Consider the following 21004-nt stretch of genomic DNA (forward strand, 5'->3'; position numbering starts at 1 on the left):
TGAGCCAGAACCTTTAACAACGTGGTAATACTGTGTGTGTGTCTGGATATTGTTAAAACTGTTAATGTATTCAAGCCATCTACTTTCTTCACTCATGCTAGGGGAAATTAAAAGTCTAGCATTATGAAATCCTCTTATAAAAACTGTAATGATGTACCACAAAGAAGTATCATTTATAAAAGCATTTATTTAAAAAAGACATTGAAGAGGGATGTTTAATGTTTTCCAACTGTGTACAACACTGTAGAAGCCTCTTCCTGCAGTGAAAACTTCTTCTATAGTTTTGTAGTATCTTTGCTAAATTATGTTTTACTTGTTTCAGTAAACCTTAAGCTACTAACACTTTACTTGTTTCTTTAATATTCTCAATATTTCAGTGTTCTTTATAATATTCAATGATGGCAATTTGGCTCTGTTTTTATGGAAGCTAAGTTTCAGGTAACATAATTACTGACACTTTCCCTAATCCTCCTCACATTGTCCCCCAGACGGTGCACGATGGACGACAGTTCATGAAGTACATCGACCCCAAGCTGGGGGTCCCGCTGCCGGAGCGCGACTATGGAGGAAACTGCCTGATGTACGACCCGGGCAACACCACCGACCCCTTCCACAACATCTGGGTAAGACTGTTTGAATGTAAATGTAACATTCATTATCCAGGGAAGACCTTAAGGTAATTTTAAATGTATGTAACCAATGCACCTGATATCTTTTTTTCAGTGATAAAGATGGTGTGACTCATGTGTGCGTGAACATGTGGGTAAAAGCTTTCTCTTTGACACATATTTAAAGGTCACCTATTATGCAAAATCCACTTTTCCACGTCTTTTCTACATCAACATGTGTCCCCTCTGTCTAAAGAGACTCTGAAAGTTTCAGAACAAATATTCTCTCTCTTTTTGTCCTGATCCATTTATATAAAAACCTGTCTGAAAATGAGCTGATCAGATTTTGGCAACTTTATGATGTCATGATTGTTTGGCTTGTGTAACCATTAGCCAATCACCAACCAAGGTAACCCCCCCCCCCCCCCCTCCCCTTATCACCTGAATCTCGTCTTAGAGCACCATTGTGTTCTTTTTAACCAAATATCTCTCAGAGGGGCGTGGGGAGGGGCTCCTTATTTTCATCTAAAGTAACAGACAGAGAATCAGCACTTTTTAAACAGGCCTGAAACAGAGGGGATTATGGGTAATGCTGCAATGATCTGTTTGGTATTTTGAGCCAAACACTTCGGAGACATGTTTTGTATATCTCTGAGACCTATAATATATTGATGAAAAACAGTATAATAGGGGACCTTTAAGATTTGCAGTGCCATTAATGAGTATTAAAAACTCTCAGGCCACTTATTTGGATTGGTCTTGTTATATATATTTAGCTACCTTTTGCCCTTTACTATTACTCATAAAGAAATGACCTTGATGACCTCCGGTAGTGAGGCAGCCTAAACGAGTCTGTTTCTTTCCCTCATCCCTTCACACACTCATTCTCCTCCTCATCCTCCTCATCCTCCTCTTCCCGTTTGACACTAGTTCTCCCTCCCTGTCTCTTTCTCCTTTTGCTTTCTCCCTGTTTCTCTCATACACACATGCACAAATCCATAGTTATTGTGCTGGCTGGCTCCAGAGGCTTGTGTCTGGTGCAGATTATAGACCCAGGCCTTCTTCCCCCCTGGGGGCCGCTGCCACGATGACCCCCCCACCCCCGCCTCTACTGTTGGCCTGATTTGAGTCCATGAGAGTGGGTCAAACTCACCACATCCTGCACTGAATTACAGCCAGCTTATGTCAATAACCTTTTAAAACTGTCAAATTATGACAACGTATTTTGAATAAACTTAATTTATTTTGAATATGAAACACATTTGGACTGACTGGTTAAGAACAACTATGGACAGCATTTCTCTCTGCACAGTAATTCAATGTAGTTGAGTTATGCTGTTTAAAAACACATTGCTTTTGGATGCATTTTATTCTATTTCTGTGTTTTTATGATGCCCAGCCAAGGTATGAGCTGCTCAGTGACCCAGAACTCACTGGGCTCATGTCTGGTTACTACCAATGTGACCTAGATGTCCTACTCATTATAACAGAGAGAGAGTAGGACTCCAACTAATGATTACTGTTGTTATTGGTTGATCTGTTGTTTTAATGATCAATTGTTTGTGTTATAAAATATCAGCTGACAGGGAAACATGTTTTTATTGATTCTCAGGACAGATTTGAACATGATAAAAGTAGTTGATGACACTTTTGGTGAAGAGAACTTGTTAAATAAACTGTTGGTTTGTCTCTACAGGACAAGATAGACGGCTTCGTTCCAGCTCACTTCCTGGGATGGTATATCAAGGTGTGTGTGGAGAACACTCACCTCAAATGTACTGTTATTGTCCAAAGATCACCATCTTCAACTGATGAAAAAGAGCTTGATTGAGTTAGCAAGGGAATGGAAACGATTTCTTAGCAGAAAATACATAAAAATACATTTAAAGCAAGTGATTTTCATAAATCTGACTCGCTAAAATAATGATCACTTAAATCCTTAAATACCAACACATTTGTTACATTTAAAAAAATCTTAGTATTATCAGAATAAGAGTGATTGCCAAGTAGGGTTACAGATACAAGGATTTTGCTTTGGTGTATAATGGCGCATACATAAACCGAGTTAGAGAAAATATAAGAAAACAACCTGTAAAACTATTATACAATAATAATAAAAAATGTTAACAATAAATATTAATATCTAAAAAAAAAAGTTCAATATGACAAAAAGATATATACAGATTTTTCTATATGTTAAAAAGAAAATCTACTTCGCAACTCGGATCAGTGTTTTCTTTATCCTGCTCTTGTGTGGCAGACTGACAGCACTGGTATGCTGTTTTGCATTTGCAGCAAGGAATAATGTTATTTTGAAGGTGTCATGCTGACCTCCTCCTCCCACTGCCCACCATTCACCTCCTCCTACTAACTTCCTCCTCTCTCCCTCAGACTCTGGTGATCCGGGACTGGTGGATGTGTATGATAATCAGTGTCATGTTTGAGTTCCTGGAATACAGCCTTGAGCACCAGCTGCCCAACTTCTCAGAGTGCTGGTGGGATCATGCAAGTATAAATATTACAGCTCTTCCTCTGTGTATACCTAAGAGTCTACAGGTGAATACACTGAGTCTACATTAGATGGAGGTCACAGTGAGAACAGACCAGGCTTGTGGGTGTGAACAGACTTAAGCAAAATGTAGTATAACTGTAGTTGAGTTAACGACAAAAACCTGCTCGCATGAAATTGATTTGCGGTGGAACACTTGCTCTGTCTGCAACTATGTTTGTGTTTTCTCACTCACCAATAGGGATGGGTATCGTTAAGGTTTTAACGGTAGCCTACTACTACTTTTATCGATACCGCTTATCGGTCCGGTCTTTTAACGGTACTCTTATCGGTGCTTTTGAAAAAAAAAAAAGGTAAACTAACTAAACAAATTGTTTACAATACTAACATTGCTTTTTATTTCAATTAAATACATAATATTTCACATCAAAAGAAACAACAATGTTTTAACAAATCGTATTAAATAATCTGATGACCGAACTGTAAACAGAATAGCTGAACCTTTAACAAAATATATAACTCAGTTAGCTCTAATCATTAACCCATGTTTGTATAATGAGTTAACTCCGTGTGTTGCTGCTAGCATACATAACACCTGACGTGGAAACGTTACTCGTGGATGGGGCTACAGAGCTACTAGAAAGACAGTCGAACCCGGTGCATTCCTCCGTCTGAATGTGGTGCACTTTTGATAAATGTTTAGACACATTGCTCGTGTTACCGCCCTTACATGCTAAACTCTTATTGCACTTTTGGTAACGAGCATCGAGACGGGTAAAGTTTAACCACACCTCGGAGCGGGTTCTCTCCGCCATCTCCTCCGTGTGTGTGTTGCTGCATGTAGCAGCTGCGTGTGTGTAAACTGCCCCGCCCCCTCGCACAAAGACGAGAAAGAGATCGAAAATACTAAAAATAATCACAAACGCATTTTGCAGTCTTTTTGCATGTTAGAAACTGAGTTGGCGACACTAAAACTGCAATATAATGTTTGTGTAGCAATAATACACGTGACATCTCTTTTTTACATGTCTCCAGTACCGATAAAAAGCCCGCTAACGTCGGAGCTTAACGGTACCACAGTCTTTAATAATTCAGCCCCGGCCAGGGCCCGTTTAATACCGGGGCTCGGTACCCATCCCTACTCACCAAACACTATAGCGTTTAAGGAATGCTAAAGTATCATTTTACCCTCCTAGCTCAGAACTAAATAGGAGAGTCAGGCAGATCTATAACACCAACACAGTCCTCAGAAAATATCTGATCCAACAAACTCGTGTAGGTGGAATACATTGGAGTGTTACTAGACCTTTTTTTATCAGCCATCTGCCAAGACCAGAGGCGTTTCAATTTGTTCAAGGTCAACTGAACCTCACAGAACGCAGCTCTCGGCAATAACTCAATAATGTATAGGCTTCACATGACAACTTCGTAAAAATGTCTGATATGATAAATGACAATACGACAGTTGGCGGAAGAGTCGAGCTGCAAGGTGGTCATTCTGGTTTGACCCTTTTATATTATTGTTTTGTTTATCTCTCTCTAGTGGATCATGGACGTGTTGGTGTGTAACGGCCTGGGGATCTACTGCGGCATGAAGACCCTCGGCTGGCTGTCCATGAAGCCGTACCAGTGGCAGGGGCTGTGGAATATCCCCACATACAAGTACGAATAAACACCGACAACTGTTGACTCTCTGAAGCAAAATGTGGTTTATTCCAGGGTGATTAACCCACTGCCTCCTACTAACTTGACTCTTATAGAAGAAATGTTAATTTCTTTAACCCTCCTCACTTGTTGTGTGACAGATATGTGGCATGAGGTTCAATATTTAAAGATATTGATGTTGTTTTTGACAGGGTTGTGAAGTAGTTGGCTTGTATAGCCCCTTTAATTACAGTTAGTGCCAATATTGCTGTGTTAAAAATGTATGTGTGTTCTAACTAGATCTACTGTTTCTCTCTAAGGGGAAAGATAAAGCGCATAGCTTTCCAGTTCACTCCGTACAGCTGGGTGAAGTTTGAGTGGAAGCCTGCTTCAAACCTTCGTCGCTGGCTCGCCGTGTTAGGAATTATCTTTATGGTAAGAATTATCCTTATCAAAATAAACAATGGTACTTTTTGTCAAAATGGAAACCAATGATAATATAACGTTGATAGTTGGTTGTAGAATAAGCTATACAATATGCTTTTAGCGACATCAGCTAGCTTAGCTTCACGCATTCTGCATTTGTCATGAGTGTTTTCTTTTTAGAAAGTATGAGTTGATGCACTTATGATGTCAGGTGTGGGGGAAGCTTCTGAAGCAACAGGAGTCAGCACTCAAAGAGAGACACGATGGAGAGCTGGAGCTTTGATGGCAAACACTTTTTTTCAAACACAGACGGTTTATTTGGAGCTTTGGCCGAAGAATTCACATGTCACGGGCCACGGGTTGACCACAGGGGAGAGATCAGTGTTAATTTTGGCAGCTGTTTTTGATTTAGTCTTAGTCTTTAGACGAAAATGGTTATTAGTTTTAGTCACATTTTAGTCATTCCTATCCTTCATAGTCTAGTTTTTAGTCTAGTTTTAGTCAACTTAGTCGATGAAAAATTACATTTTAGTCAAAATGTGTCTCTATACTCTCTGAACGCTCCGTCCCCGGCAGATCTCTGTGTCCGCTGCAGCATGTATGTTAGGCCCCGCCCCCCGCACACAGAGAGACATAGGGAGATCGCTCTTCTGGAGTGAAGAGAGCGGAAATAATGATATTGCAAGTTAGAAACGTAAGATGCATTTTGACAGACAAGATGGAAACTTGCATTTTGAATGTCCGATACTCCACCATTAACACCTTAGTCCCGTCTCGTCAACGAAAACTAAATATACATTTCGTCATAGTTTTCATTTATCAAGAATCTATTTTTAGCTCGTCATCGTCTCCTCTTAGTCATGTAAAAAAGGTTGTTGACGAACATTTTTCGTCATAGTTTTCGTTGACAAAATTAACAGTGGTAGAGATGCCACAATCAATTCTGAAGAACTCTCCTGTAGCTCGAGGTTTTAACTAGTTCAGAGTGTAATAATCACCATTCTTCATCTTCCGGCGCAGACTGAAAACTCATCTCTTTCGACTCCACTTCGAGCGATAGAATTACTATCAAAGCACTTACATACTAACAAAGGACTGGCTTATCTAAAGCCAGTTGAGTAGCACTTGAAATGTTTTGGCTCTATGAAACCTGATGTACTATATGATTCTGTTTTCTTCAAGTTTGTATCGTCTTGGTCGAATGCACCTGTTGTAAGTTGCTTTGGATAAAAGCGTCAGCTTAATGTAATCAGCGAGACTAAACAAATATGGACCCTGAATCTAACTAGAGCTGTCGTCCATAGAAAAGAATGTGCACCAGGGTTCCGAACACGTTCCTAAAAAGAAGGGCTTCTAGACGTCCCTGAATAATAAACTATCTCATGTCAGCTTGTGCTCGGTCATAAGCTGCAACAACAATACGCCCAAGCTGCTCCTGCTAAAGAGAGATAGCAGCAATACCCAAGGCCGTAGACCTATGCCGTGGGAAAGGAGACAGAGAGAAGAGGAAAATGATGAACGGTGTCAAAGGTTGAATACCTAAGCAAATTATTCCCCAACATCAGGCATAGTCATAAACGTTTTTGAATATATCAGAACATGAGTCACTCACTACCCACAAATGTAGAGATAATCCACGCAGGGCATGCGTGGTGTCCTACGAGCTTCTCTTGTATTATCCTCTTGTCAGTGATCCTAAATGAAGACCCCTCCTTTTCTCTCCTCTCTCTCCCAGTTCCTCCTGGCGGAGCTGAACACTTTCTACCTGAAGTTCGTGCTGTGGATGCCTCCGGAGCACTACCTGGTGCTGCTCCGCCTCGTCTTTTTCGTCAACGTAGGAGGAGTAGCCATGAGGGAGATCTACGACTTCATGGATGACCCGTGAGTAGCAGTTGAAGGGTGTGATCACATACATCCCAACCAAGGGGCTATTCTGCTTTTCTATATGTTTAATGGAAAGTAGCTCAACTCAACCCCTCATATAGAAAGACAAGAGTCAAATCATAAAGGGTCTGCATTACTGATTCAAGTCCGAGTCACAAGTCTTCATGTATTAATGAATCGAGAATTCACGAGTCCGAGCCGCACCAATCAGTGCGCGAGGTCGAGTCACGAGTCCCTCAAATCGCCACTCGAGTCAGAGTCCAGGACTCGAGTACTCCACCTCTGATAATGTGACATATCTTGCTTACTATTTGGAGTACAACAACAATCCTGATATCATTAGAAAGCTAGGAATCTCCTCTTGCGTATAAAACTCAAAATGTGTCTTGGGGTCAATGCGACTGATGTCGATGGAGCAGGTCACATATGTGTATTTGGTGTGGTTTACATCACAAGCTTACCTATAAACAGTCCAAACACCGGTCTGTTTTGTCCCCACAGGAAGTTCCATAGGAAGCTGGGGCAGCAGGCGTGGCTGGTGGCGGCCATCACAGTGACGGAGTTCCTCATCGTGGTCAAATACGACCCCAACACCATCATGCTGCCCATCCCCTTCTTCATCACGCAGTGCTGGTTCCTGGGGATCCTCCTCATCTTCACCTGGACCCTGTGGAGGTTTTTCTTCCGGTAAGAAGTGGGGGGTGTTACAGGGCAGGGGGCAAGGAGGCACAAAGATACTTTAAAGACATAAGAAAAAGGAATACTATTTTATTAAGAAATCTTTCACACAAATAAGATTAGAGACGATTCAAATACAGCAATAGTGTAACAAGAAATTGTTCTCACTGTCTCATTAAAAAGAGAACAATTGAATCACGATAAACTCATTAATTTCTTAATATGAGAATGTTCATACTCATGACCTCATGCAGCGACCATTTGAGGGTACTCTTGGTTCGATTCTCCTTCTGTTGATTATTGATCCTCCTGTCATTAGGGTCGCATTGCCCCCAGCATGTTCAGCTTCTCATCTGTTTTCTCCCCCTTCCTCCCTCCCTCCCCCTGCCTCCCTTCCTGCTCATGCTCAGAAATAATGTTGAGTTCCAGTGAGGTAGGTATGTGAGAGAGGCTCCACCTACAAGGGCAGTGTTGTATTTTATTTTATTCCCCGTTTAATACACAATATTTCATAAATATTATGAGGATCTTCTATAAAACACAAATATCACTCCACTTGAGTCCTTTTTCCAAATGACACTCTTATGGCGCTTTTCCACTGCAGGGCCTCGCACGGCTTAGTACGGTATGGTTAGGCCTTGGTAGGCAGGCTCACTTTGAGCTGCGTTTCCATTACAGTTTAGGAACTGGAGTAGTAACTATGGTAACGCAGTGTAGGCGGGGCGATCGGCTGTTCGGCGGGCGGAGCGACACTGCGTGAAACTGCCGCGACGTCATCTTCAATGCTAACCACAAAACCAAAACATCAGCCGTTAGCTGTTAGCTGTTAGCACTCAGAGCTCACAGCTCCTCATATCTGTTCAGAAACGAGACAAAAGTTAAACAAGTACAAACCACAGACTGTCTGTGTCATGGTGAATACAGTCGCTGGTTTATTTGTCTGTAGGCCGTTGTTGTGAGTGTGGACGGTCGGAGCATATACAACGTTAGCTGAACCTGATCGATCCGATCTCCATTCAGAAAAAAAGGTTTTTCGCCTGCCGTCTTGTCTGCAGACCGGTATCAGTATTTTGTTACTTCGGCATCATTTTAAAACGGGTATTACAATTAATTTACGGTCAAATATGTTCATTTTGTTGTCGTTGTAGCCGGGGATTCTCTCTGACCATTCAGCAGTCGAGAGTGTTTACCTCTGCTAGTTTAGCATATTCAGCCCGGTAAGAACCTCGATTTTGGAGGGCCAGAAAAAAGGTGAAAAAGTAGCCCTGAGCCGGAACTACCCCTAATGGATTAATTCAGAAAAGCGTAACCGTGCTACGTGCTGCAGCAGAAAAGCGCCATTAAAGTACTTTTTTTTTTGCTCTGAATTTTATCACCTTCGTTTTTTGCATTTCCCTTCACATCCTTTTATTCTCAGCTGCAGCTCAATCAGTAATAGAGAATTGTAGACAGGAGAAACAAGGGCTCATTGAATGAAACAAAAAAAAAGTGTTTGCACACACACACACACACACACACACACACACACACACACACACACACACACACACACACACACACACACACACACACACACACACAGTGCCAGTCAGCATGCCAATAGATCTGCTCCCTCACTTCCCATGGTGCACCTCTTCCAGCCTGTACAGTGCATCATCACCACAGACACTAAAGCATGCTGTGTTGAAATTACTCGGACCTGGGTGAAATTGTATTTGCAAATACATTTAAAGGTGGGGTAGGTAAGTTTGAGAAACCGGCTCGAGATACACTTTTTGTTATATTCCATGGAATGCTCTTAACATCCCGATAGCAATGAATATCTGAAGTGCTTTGACACAAAATCCATAAAAAGATGTCATGTCTGGAAGCCGTAGCGCTGTAAAAAGCACGACCAATCATCTGAGCCGGTCCGGCTAAAATAACTGGATGGCCTACCTGCTTGTCAGCTTTCCATCTGTGCACAAACTTATCTCGTGCCCTCATTGGTCATGTGCGCGTTCGTGTGTGTTGGAGGAGGGGCTCTGTAAGGAAGTGGCAGATTTTGTTTCGGTTGTGTATTTTCAAATTCTAGCGCACTCGAGCTGGTTTCTCCAAAATGACCTACCCCATCTTTAATGCTTTGTTTTACCTCTTTTTATATATAGATAGCAATTGTTTATCATTACCTTAGAATAAAGTAAACTTAGCCGCAGCATCAGAGCAACGTTTCAACAAATAACATGTTCTTTGCATATTTATTAGTAGTTATCAAATAACAACGATGGGTAAAGTTCATTATCATCGTGAATCTTTATATAAGTAAATGAATCTGCAGTTTGGCCCACGTCCTGTTACGCCAACCAACCGAACTCCTGTTTCAAAGGAAATGAAATGCCTTATATCAACAAAACAAATTGCTACACTTATCAGCCTTTCGTGGCATTTTAATAACACCTGAACATCCTTTTTGTCGATGGGGGTCATTACAGCATATAAGGACTGAAACACACTGACAGATTCCTCCCCTGTAGAAAATTCCAAAAATATAAGTATCATCGTTTAAGTGTTGTTGTGGTAAGGTTTAAAACATATTATTCCCCCACACGATGAACAGGCACCTAGTTAGAAAACCACAGAAACTTTTTTGAAACGGCTTTCTATGAAAAACGCATTGAGATGTTGTTTTTCCTAATAGCCTTCTTTTCTTCCATCTTCTCTCAGTGACATCACGCTCCGTTACAAAGAGACCCGCCGACGCAAACAGGAATCCCCCTCGGACCGAGACCGCTCCCTCGGCAACGGCAACCCCTCCACCCCTTCTGGACGCAGCAAACTGAACGGCAGCTCGGAGACGGTGCGGCAGAGAAAATCCTGAAGCGGTGGAGGTGGGGGGGGGGGGGGGGGACGGACGGATGGGCGCGGGGGGGCGTGTCCTGAGCGTCAGTCAGCAGCAACTGAAGGAGAACGTTGGAGGTTTAGTGGAAGAGAAACGAGAACTGAAGCAGATGCAAAGAAACATGTCAAGGCAAACTGATGGACACGTGCTGAGTAGACTTTATATGTGCCTCCATGAACCGAGCAGTCATTCAACAGAGGCAAGGAAGGAGGGGGGGGGGGGGGGGGGGTGCTTTGATCTCGATGCATCGTCTAGTTATTGTCTTACTACAGGGATTTACCTCATTCTATTTTTTTAACTGCATTTGAGGGAATTATACACAAGTTAGTGTATTATGGATACACTTAGGAAAAAGCTGAATCAAAGAGAGGTGGAGATGTTGAAGGAGGTGGCCGAGGGAAGTATATCATGTAGATTTGTGACCAATCGTAATCCCTTTTCTCAGCTGCACACTTTTAGAACACAAGAGGTGAGTGTTAGAAAATGTCCGCCGCTGTAAATACGCTTTGTTCCGTGTGTCGTGCGCAGTAGCATCGGTGCAGGTGAGAAAAAGAGTTTTTCTGTACGTGACGGTTACTGATGTTCAGTGTCAACCGGGGAATATTGGCCATAATAATGCCAAGCAGCAATTCAAATCCAGCTCGGTAAATACTGACAAAAATGTTCTCTTTATTTTTTGGTTTCGAGTTATCTTTCTGAACGTTTTGGTCTCCTGACGCATCGTTTACACGAGGGAGACGTTATCATCTTTTCACCTTTTACTCATTCCTGGAAACAAAGCCTCGAGGTGCTTGTGAACGCGGGGCGATCCTCGCTCAGTCTGACGAGAGAGGAGAGAGAACTGGCCGAAGCCTTCTTGAATAGAATATAACAAATAAAATCAAGATGTACCATATTGAAGTTATTTCACTGCTGATCATACATGATTTATGGGGTATAGTTTGAGTATGTTTGTAGTTCCTTTGTTATCACTACTGTTACCGTAATAGATTCCTTATTGAAGTTCCTTGTTTTAAAGAAATGCAGCACTCTAATAAACAAATCCATGACAATCACACCGATAGGAAGCATTGATCCTGTCTGATGGACTCATGTTGGCTCAGCACACACGGCAGAGGTCTCTCCGCTGTTACAAGACTGTAACGCTCGTTCAGGCACATCGGAACGTACCCTTAACAAATGATTAGGTTAATGCCAAATGGATTTTGAATGAACCCTTCATTTAGAGCATGTGCTGTTGTGGCTGAAACTAAATGAAAGCGGTTAAGCTGTTTTTTGGTGTGTATTGTGTACAAGCCAAAGCTTAGATCCTGTTCTTGCTAAAGCCATAAATGCCACTCAGACCCACCCGAGCCACTTAAACAGCTGATAAACCTCTTTCAGATTCCTCTACATTTCAACTAAAGCAGTCCCAGAGCATCCGGGATCCTGTCATGACATTTTTACGTTAAAAAAGGAACCTTCTAGGGGTCAGACCGTTCAAAAAAAGATATTTACTTTGGTCAAAATTGGAGCTTAAACTGTCTGAAAATGTGTAATTGTCTCAGTATTTGTTGATTTCTTTGTCAGTCACATAGAACATAAGGATGTATTGGTCGACTGTATATGAATCTTGTTTTCACGGTGGATTGTTTCTGTGATTTATTTTCAAGCAAAAAGCCAAGCATTGTTCTTTAGCAGCTTCTCCAGTGCTGCTGCTTCGTATCTTTGTGTATTGGACAATTGGTCAAACAAAACCATGTTTTAGAAACAGAAAATACCAATATAATGTGGTTTTCTTCTGCCCATCTATAGGAAGAAGAAAAGAAAATCTGTTGGTGAAAAATAAAACTAACAGATTCATTCAAATAGTTAGATGCAGCCTTAGTCAGATGATCTGAGCTTTTCGTAATGCTATGAAAAAATACACTGTAGTCAGACATCAAATATTGTTCCCTATAGAGTATGTCCCTCAGAAAGCTTTAGTCTTTGTCAAGTTCAGAGAATCAGCTGTAAATGTGAAGGTGTGTCACTCGCCCTGTCTCGGTGGCTAAAGACAAAGCATTGACGATCGCCCCAAATGGTCCTCCTGTAAACTGGACTGATGACCCTGAAGTCATTTTCTTTTGAATGTAACCCAGCTGAATCTGCTTTCCAAGTGAGACCTCATCATATTTCAGTTTATTTCACCATAAACACTAAACTAAAAGTTCTTCATTCTCATCCCGTGTGTAAATGTTTCCCCTCTTTCTTTTGAATACAGAGATTGCTGTGCAAATGTGAAACCCTAAAAACAATGTTTAGCTGGAAGGCCAAAGTCTGTCCTCCCGTGCTGTGCTGATTCAGTTGCTTGTGAACTTTGTAGAAGTTTCACTTTATTCCCCTTTATGGGGGTTCAATGTCACAGTGTCCATGCCTTGGATTGGTAGATGTTTTTTATTGAAATCTCTAAAGACTTGAACCAACCCAATAATTTGCACATCACAAATGATTGATTTCAGAATCTGAATTGCATTTATGAGTTATGTAACTGAATATAAACTGGTTTCCCCACCCCCCCCCCCCCCCCCCCCCCAAAGGACCCTTTTCCTTAAATGTCTTTAAGGGTTCCGTGTAGTTCCACCTGCAGCCACGCGGGGGCGGTACGTCATTTGTTTTTGCTCTGACTTCAATGTGTTCTTTTGTCCATGGTAACGATCATTCGCAACTTGCTGTAAAAGCAATTTTTTCAACTTTGTTTGTGTACATTTGAACATGTTAAAGATCATAATAACTGACAATATGCTGCTGCACCACATACTTTTATAATGTTTTCAATAAAATCCACTGAAAACCTGCATGGATTTAGCTTGTTTTCTTAAAAATCACAAAGAAAGAAACGTGAGTCAAAAGTTTAGAGAATGACTGCTTCAGTGTTTTTAGATATTTCTGTCTGATGTTACTAATACTATGGTGTACTGAAGTATAATTTTAAGCATTTCACACAAGTGTCAAAGGCTTTTATTGACGGTTACATTAAGTTTATGCAAAGAGTCAATATTTGCAGTGTTTTTTTTTGCCAAATTCCTACTTGGCAATAAACCTGTTTCTAATTCTGAACGGCCTGTAAAAGGCTTCCTACTAAGTCATGTTTATTTGCTTCTTATAGAGCGTCTGCTGATGAAACAGCATGTGGTTCGTTGGTCTAGGGGTATGATTCTCGCTTAGGGTGCGAGAGGTCCCGGGTTCAAATCCCGGACGAGCCCAACTTTAGGTAGAATTCCTCACAACATTTATTTAGTAAAAACAGCATATAAATGCAATCGCTCATATCAGAATAGCAGAGAATCATCAAATCTTCCATCTCAGACTGATAACCCACCTGTTTATCAGGGCTGCCAACCCTCACGCATTGAGCGTGAGAGTCACGCAATTAACCCATATCTCACGCTCTCACGCCACACATGCCTTTCCTCACGCTAAGTTTTCGTCCAAAAATAAATGTATATAAAAATAAAGTGAAGGAACAGCAAACCGAGCGGTGAACGAAATTAGACGGTCTTCTGGCTTAGTTCACTAAAGTTGGAACGATATTGGGAGACTCGGATTTCACGGATCAATAACTCATGAACAAAACGTTATTCAGACACAAATGTCGTCTCCTAAGTACCGTGGTAAGGTTGACAACGAACTACAATCACATTTTGATCGGAAAAAGCCAATACGCGCCGTCCGCCGAGCTGGACACATTACATTAGTCTCTATCCGTAGCCGGAGAAGAGTGCTCAGGGACCGTCTGCAAAGTGCAACTCCGAAAAAAAGAATACAATAATATTCAATCACTATTATACAGCTTATTACTGCCAAACTCACAACACACATCAATAGTCTCCTGTGTGTCATACTACAACAAGGTGTTTTGTTTACTAACAAAGCACTTATATACTAATAAAGGGCTGGCTTTCTAAATGCCAGTTGAGTAGCACTTGAAATGTTTGGCTCTATGAAACCTGATGTACTTATATGATTCTGTTTTCTTAAAGGTTGTATCTTCCTGGTCGAATGCACTTATTGTAAGTCGCTTTGGATAAAAGCGTCAGCTAAATGCAATGTAATGTAATGTAATGTAATGTAATGAAGAATATGCTTTTGAATAATATTGGGAAATATCTAAATGTAAAATCTTCAATAAATATGGCATCATCTAAAATAACTTTACTATTATACAGTATATTTCTACCAAACTCACTATTTGCATTGTTGTTGTTAGCATCTGGTTAGCTAGCTGCGCTAACGGATATTAGAAGCTGTTTCTAAAACAAGGAAAGGGAGAGCTCTCTCCTGTCAGACTGAGAGATATCTACAGCTCAGTGAGGTAAGGGACTCTGAGTGTTTAGATAGTTAACTTTAGTCTAATTATCTCAGTGGGTCTCAAACGTTTTGGTCATCATTTATGAGAATAAATGAAAAACAGCTATGAAATACTATATGACAGTAAAACAAGAATACAGTTTAAAAGGGGAGTGATTTGTAAAATATCCATAAAGAATAAGAACGTCTGTGTACAGCTCTGTTTCATATGGGTGTTGAGAGATGTATCCATAAATCTCTTCATTTTGCTCTCAAAGTGCACCAGATTGATGCTTTTAACTTAAATATTTAAAAACAAATGCTCCCCCGGTCCCCCCCTAGAGGAGGTGAGGATTAATTAAGAAATTATTCTGAACCAAATAAAGTCAATGTAAATTAAGTCATAAATATGTGTATTTTTTTCCAATAAATCTCATAGTTATTTCCATTTAAGTTTTGTACATAGACCTTTAAGAATGGAGGATTTGATGTCATTTCCCTATTGTCCGACTATATACATACAGTCTGTGTCTGACACATGAATGGCCCCGTTTTCATAAGTGTATGACAGAACGTATGAAATGAGGAGACTAATAATTCCATGATTTGAGCAGTGAAGTCCCACTTCTTCTTTATTGCATAGTTTCACTTTCACCTGAATAATCGTGCATAGCCATTGAACTGTGCTAACCTCCAGGAATGAAATGGATCTCATCAAGTGATGCATTTAACTCCTGGGGTTTGTTTTATGACATAAATAGCGTAGTTTGCACACATCTCTGTGTGCAGTGCATTCATTAGTAAAGTAAACAAATCTTTCTGGACTCCCTGAAGCAGCTGGCGAGTATTGATAAAACAAAAGCATTCATTTCAAAAGACCCAAAGCAGTGCATGGAATAATATACTCAGAGCTAGGAGTGTAAAATGCATAGTACAGGAAGCGTGTAAAAGGAATCATTGCACAATCAAAATTTAAATTCTAGAAACTTCTCTAGACTGCTTAAATGCTTTATCTGATTTATGCCTGAGATCTATAATTGGAAAATGTACAACAGCCTCTTTGGTAAACGACAATAAATACACTTTTAGAGATGGATGTTCTTGTAAAAGGCACGACAAAAATCTATGTGGAATCTGGTCAGACAGCCATTTCGGTGCAAAAAGGTGCAAAACAGAGTTATTGTGCCACACATTGACATATCTTTTCGACAGGGACGTTAAGATCTCTAACTCAAAGCTTAAACACACATTAATAGAAAAACTGCAGTATATAAAATCAGGTATTAAAAAGACACATTTCACACTGACCAATCAGTAACTGGGTAATTAATGTTCAGTAACTTACAGGATACTGGTTAGCAAAACAACAGCTGCCTATTTTTGGGGTCCAAGAAACTCATTCACTCTTAGAAAACACACAGTTTCAAATATATTCTGATAGTAAAAAAGCTTTGTTTATATTCCTACGATCGGACCAGTTTGAAGCCCTGCCCGGTGTCCAGTATCGCCGGGGGAAACCAGTTGAGTTTGACTCTCTTGAGACATCGCAGGCAGACGCTACAGAGCCACAGCATGTTGAGCCCCCCGCACCACAGCGCCAACTGCACCACCGGGTAGGTGACCCGGGGGAAGTACAGGCTCCAGTGGCTGGTGACATCACTTCCTGTGGGCAGGTGCAGCGTGTAGTCGCTCCAGTGTTTGGAGATGCCGTACACAGCAGAGACAGGCCGGCCCCTCTCGGACCACTGGGTGCTGCTGTGGGAGTTGCAGTTATACTCCACCCACTGGGCGGTGAAGTCTCCGAGCTGCGGGGGGTCCTGCAGCTCCACGTCCCTCACTCGGGCCAGCGTCGCTCCCTGCACGGCCACGTACAGACCCTCCACCTTCCTGACCTCCCTCACCCACGGCAGCGAGAAGTCACAGTCGAGCACTAAGATGAGGCGCGAGCAGCAGCTGCCGTTCTTCTCCTTCCACCACTCCAAGATCTGAGCCAGACCCAGAGTGTCCCCTCCTGGAGAGGAAAAGACAGCAGCCAGTTCAATATCACACAGGCACACACAATGAGGCGGATAGTATGAGATTCTCAGATGATTCAAATACAAATATAGCATGCCTTAAAGACACTCACAAAAACTCATAAGAATAGTCATATTATTATATGTCATAACAAATATAAATATAAGTACATTATGCCATAATATTTTCTAATATAGTATGTTATAAACATACAGATCATAAAGGCCATACAGATCTTAAGAAACATAGTATGGAATGTTATAGTATACTAAATAATACAAATGTAATTTATACATGTAATGGTCACAAAAAAAAGTTATTCTATAGTATATTATAACAATGTTGTAAAAGAAAGTTTTAGTATACTATGTTATAAAAATGTAATTTAAAAACAGGTAATAGTAGCCTATAGTATGTAAAGACAAAACCATAATTCATAGTATGCTGGAAAAATGCTGGAAAAGATTCAGAGTATAGTTTGTCAAATAAAAAGGCAAAATCATTATCAATTTCATATAAAAAGTTAAAGTATAGTTTGCTATAATACCTTAATTAAAAAAACTCACTGTCGTATGATTTGTAATTTAAAGAAATGACAGTTCCCTCTCACCTGCCAGCGCCCAATCCCCGGAGCCGTAGCTGTGCCCGCTGTAGAAGATGACGTAGGTGTCGTGGCGCGGCCCGTCTGCTGTGCGCAGCTCCAGGAAGGATTTGATCTTGGCCTGCAGAGCGTCGTGGCTCACCCCGCTGGTGGAATAGTCGCAGCCAAAAGTCTCGATCAGGTGGTGGGCGAAGAAGCGTTGCATGTTGTTCAGCATGCCTGTGGAGCGCTGGTTCAACTCCTGAACCTGGCCCGGAGGCAGCAGCGTGGGCTGGCCATCAGGACTGGGGGCGGGGGGGGGGGGGGAATAAAACATTAAACACAAGGGAGAAAGGGAATGAATCACGTCTATTTAAATCCTTCAGTCATTCAAACACAGGTCAGGGCACGTTTAATGGGTCAAAGCCAACTTACTTTTTTTTTTTGGTTTAACTATGGATAAGACCAAGTTAAATGACACTTAACTTGTATTCTTTACTTTTTTTGTGGAAAACTGAGCTTGACACTTAAAATATCAGGAATAATGGTTTACTAAATATTCATTTGAAGCAGGAATGATTATGGTTTTTACCTTTTAGAACCGTCATCATCACATTACAATGTTGTTTAGTTATTGTCCAATTCCCTAGTAGGGCAATAAAGTCCCTATATGAGCATTTGGATAGTTTCCCACTCTCCCAGCAGTTACGGTCCACACTACCTGCAGTAGTTGGTGGGGATGACCACTGCGTAGCCCACACACGTTCCTCCCAGGCTGCTCCCCAACTCGTGGAAAAGGCCGTGGAACAGAGACTCCAGCGGCAGGACGAGCAGGAACACGCTCACAAAGACACTGCTGGAGGCCTGCAGAGCACAGGAGGAGATGACATACCGGCATACACTGCACTGACAACAGCATGATGTCTGAAGGCAAATGCTCAACATTTAAGCAAAAATATAAAAGTACCACTCAAATGAAAATATAAAAGTACCACTCAAATCTAAATATAGAGGAAACTGAGCCATTCAATGTTTCTTTTAAGACGATGAAACGTAAATGTAAGACACATTCGCAGACTATCCAAACCAGTGGTTCACGACCCCCACAGGGTTTGAAGAGCAGGAAAGATATGCAACATACATCACTGACTTTTTCTCCAATTATAAATATTTTTCTGTAATTTGATACAAGAGCGTAGGTGAATGCAACCAGTGATGATGAATCCCAGTTAAACAAGTTCAAGTTTGGAAACGGTTGTATAAGAAAAAACAATGATCTTCTTTAATTCTACATGGACAAAACATTTTGAACAAATTGTTCTCCTCAGCTCTCCTAATGTTATTTTTGTCTAAAGACTTCTTGTGTGGTATTGATCTATCAAAGTATAAGATCTAGGCTGTCTGCTGCACCTACCTGCCAACAAAAAGCCGCAACAGCCACAGTGGAGACCAGCGATAAGAGCACCAGGCGTTCAGAGATCAGGCAGAAATGTCTCATGCCTTTAGAGGCCATCACCTTGTCCAGGCCGCTGACCCCTGACCCCTGGGACAAGCACATCCTCTGGCATTCACTGAGCTTGGTGTGAAAGCCCCACACTGTGATGACAAACACCATGTGGCAGATGGCCCAGAAGAGCACACACACCACAAAGCCCGGGATCACCAGGTACCACTGGTCCACGTGTCTCATCTTCCGAGCGGCCAGAATGATGAAGGTCACCTCCACCCCCAGCAGAGGCAGCAGGGACAGCCGGCGCCACAGACCCCGCCACACCAGGAAAGGCTGCCAGCGCTCGGTGACAGACAGCCCGCTGAAGTACACATCCAGCAGGGGGTCGCAGATCAGCTGGCTGAAGAAGCAGGTGAGGGCAAAAGGGTTGATGGTGATGCTCAGAGACTCGAAGAACAGCAAGGCAGTGATGACAGCGAAGCAGATCAAGTTGGGAAGAGCCAGCAGAGCCTTCATCCGGAGGGCGATCATGACTGTGGCCAGCGCGACCACCAGCACCATCACACTCAGGGACTTCTGGACGAGCAGCGCCGTGCTGGCGATGGCAAAGCCCAGCAGCTCCAGCCTCTCTGCCGAGGTGAGGAATGCGGGACGGTACCTGGTGCTTCCGAAGAGCCTCTCCAGCAGCGCCCACAACGTCCTCAGACCCACGCTGGCCAGCAGAAGGTGGTTGGCCACTTGCTCCTTCATGTCGCTCTGCACCCCGGGGCTGTTGAAGAAACACTGCAGCCCCAGCAGGAACCCGAACCACAGGTGGAGGAGACTGAGGCTCACCCTCTCCATGTTGAAGTAGTAGTACACCACACTTGCTATTCCGAGGACTACCAGAGCCAAAACGAAGATGACAAGGAGGGTGGTGTCCGCAGTTCTCTCCCACCGGGCGTAGAGCCCCAAACTCAGCGCGAGCAGCAGGTTGAGCCCGGACAGGTAGCCCAGCCACCGGACAGATGACCACATGCTCACCTCTCCGTTGACCTCCTCCAGCCGGGTCATCGCTGCATGGAGGCAATGGCTGACACAGTAGCGTAGGAAACGAAACATTTTGATATGAAAGACTAATTAACCGAAGCTAAAAACAGGCGCAGTAATGAGCGGGATTACTAACCGTTATGACATTACGTTACGACGCCAAACTAAATTCGGCTAACTAGCTAACGACCGTTAGCTACGACCGAAGCATCTTTGCACAAAGTGACGCTAAGCAGGCAGAAATATTCACATCTTGACTGTCGTGTTGTTTTTTCTGTTGTGTTCATTTGATCTCTTGTCCAACTCAGTTTATAAAGGTGTGATATGAAGCGAACCGAAAGTAGTTGTCAGTAAAGTTGATGTAAAAGTTTGTCGTGTCAAAAGTTGAGATGACAGGCGCCATGACGCTAGCTTGGACTACGGCAAGCAATAAGGATTAAAAGTGTTTCGCCAACGTTAAAGGGCCAAGGCCCGTTCAAAAAAGTATAAATTGTAACGTTAGTTTGGTGTACGAGATATGATTAAATTCCCTTGATAGAAAAGTATCAACTGAAAATTAATATGCATAACTTTCTTTTTTCACATCTTCCCAATCGCTCAGTTAAATTGTTTTGTGTACTCGTTTATGAAACACAGCTCTTATAAAGTTGTAAATTAAAATCTCTGAAATTCAACATTACTTTTCTTTAAAAATAAATATTTGTATTTTCACATTTAAAAATATCGGTTTTTTATTTCATATTTTGTTAAGAAAAATATTATAGTGATTTTTGTTCATATTAGTGGAAGTTTCCAGAGTAAAACTTAAATCGGCCCGAATACCAAACAGAACATTGCTTTAATATACCTTAATGCTCCTTACCAACAACTTTCCCATTTTATCATAATGATTGAGCAATTAGGATGTTAACCTCTAGCTGACAGAAGCTCTGTGCTGCCAACAGATTTACTTTCTGTTATCTATTTATTAACCCTGATTCACCAATGCGGGAGT

General features: G+C 41.8%; 2 protein-coding genes across 2 annotated transcripts; one reads left to right on the forward strand and one right to left on the reverse strand.

Annotated features, from left to right (window-relative positions):
* Positions 1–446: 446 nt before the first annotated feature.
* LOC307039656 (phosphatidylserine synthase 2) lies at positions 447–13443 on the forward strand. Its single transcript, XM_079681919.1, has 8 exons — positions 447–623; positions 2305–2355; positions 3000–3113; positions 4661–4779; positions 5082–5196; positions 6923–7068; positions 7573–7758; positions 10453–13443. Exons 1-8 carry the CDS (start codon positions 513–515, stop codon positions 10604–10606), a joined length of 996 nt encoding a protein of 331 aa, XP_079538045.1. The 5' UTR covers positions 447–512; the 3' UTR covers positions 10607–13443.
* A 2089-nt stretch (positions 13444–15532) lies between these two features.
* Positions 15533–20612, reverse strand: tmem168b (transmembrane protein 168b). Its single transcript, XM_079683507.1, has 4 exons — positions 18946–20612; positions 18253–18395; positions 17562–17836; positions 15533–16946 (listed from the first exon to the last, which is right to left on the reverse strand). Exons 1-4 carry the CDS (start codon positions 20080–20082, stop codon positions 16399–16401), a joined length of 2103 nt encoding a protein of 700 aa, XP_079539633.1. The 5' UTR covers positions 20083–20612; the 3' UTR covers positions 15533–16398.
* Positions 20613–21004: the final 392 nt, after the last annotated feature.

Source organism: Notothenia rossii (genome assembly GCF_949606895.1).
Source record: "Notothenia rossii genome assembly, chromosome: 5".
In the NCBI taxonomy this organism is placed as follows: domain Eukaryota; kingdom Metazoa; phylum Chordata; class Actinopteri; order Perciformes; family Nototheniidae; genus Notothenia; species Notothenia rossii.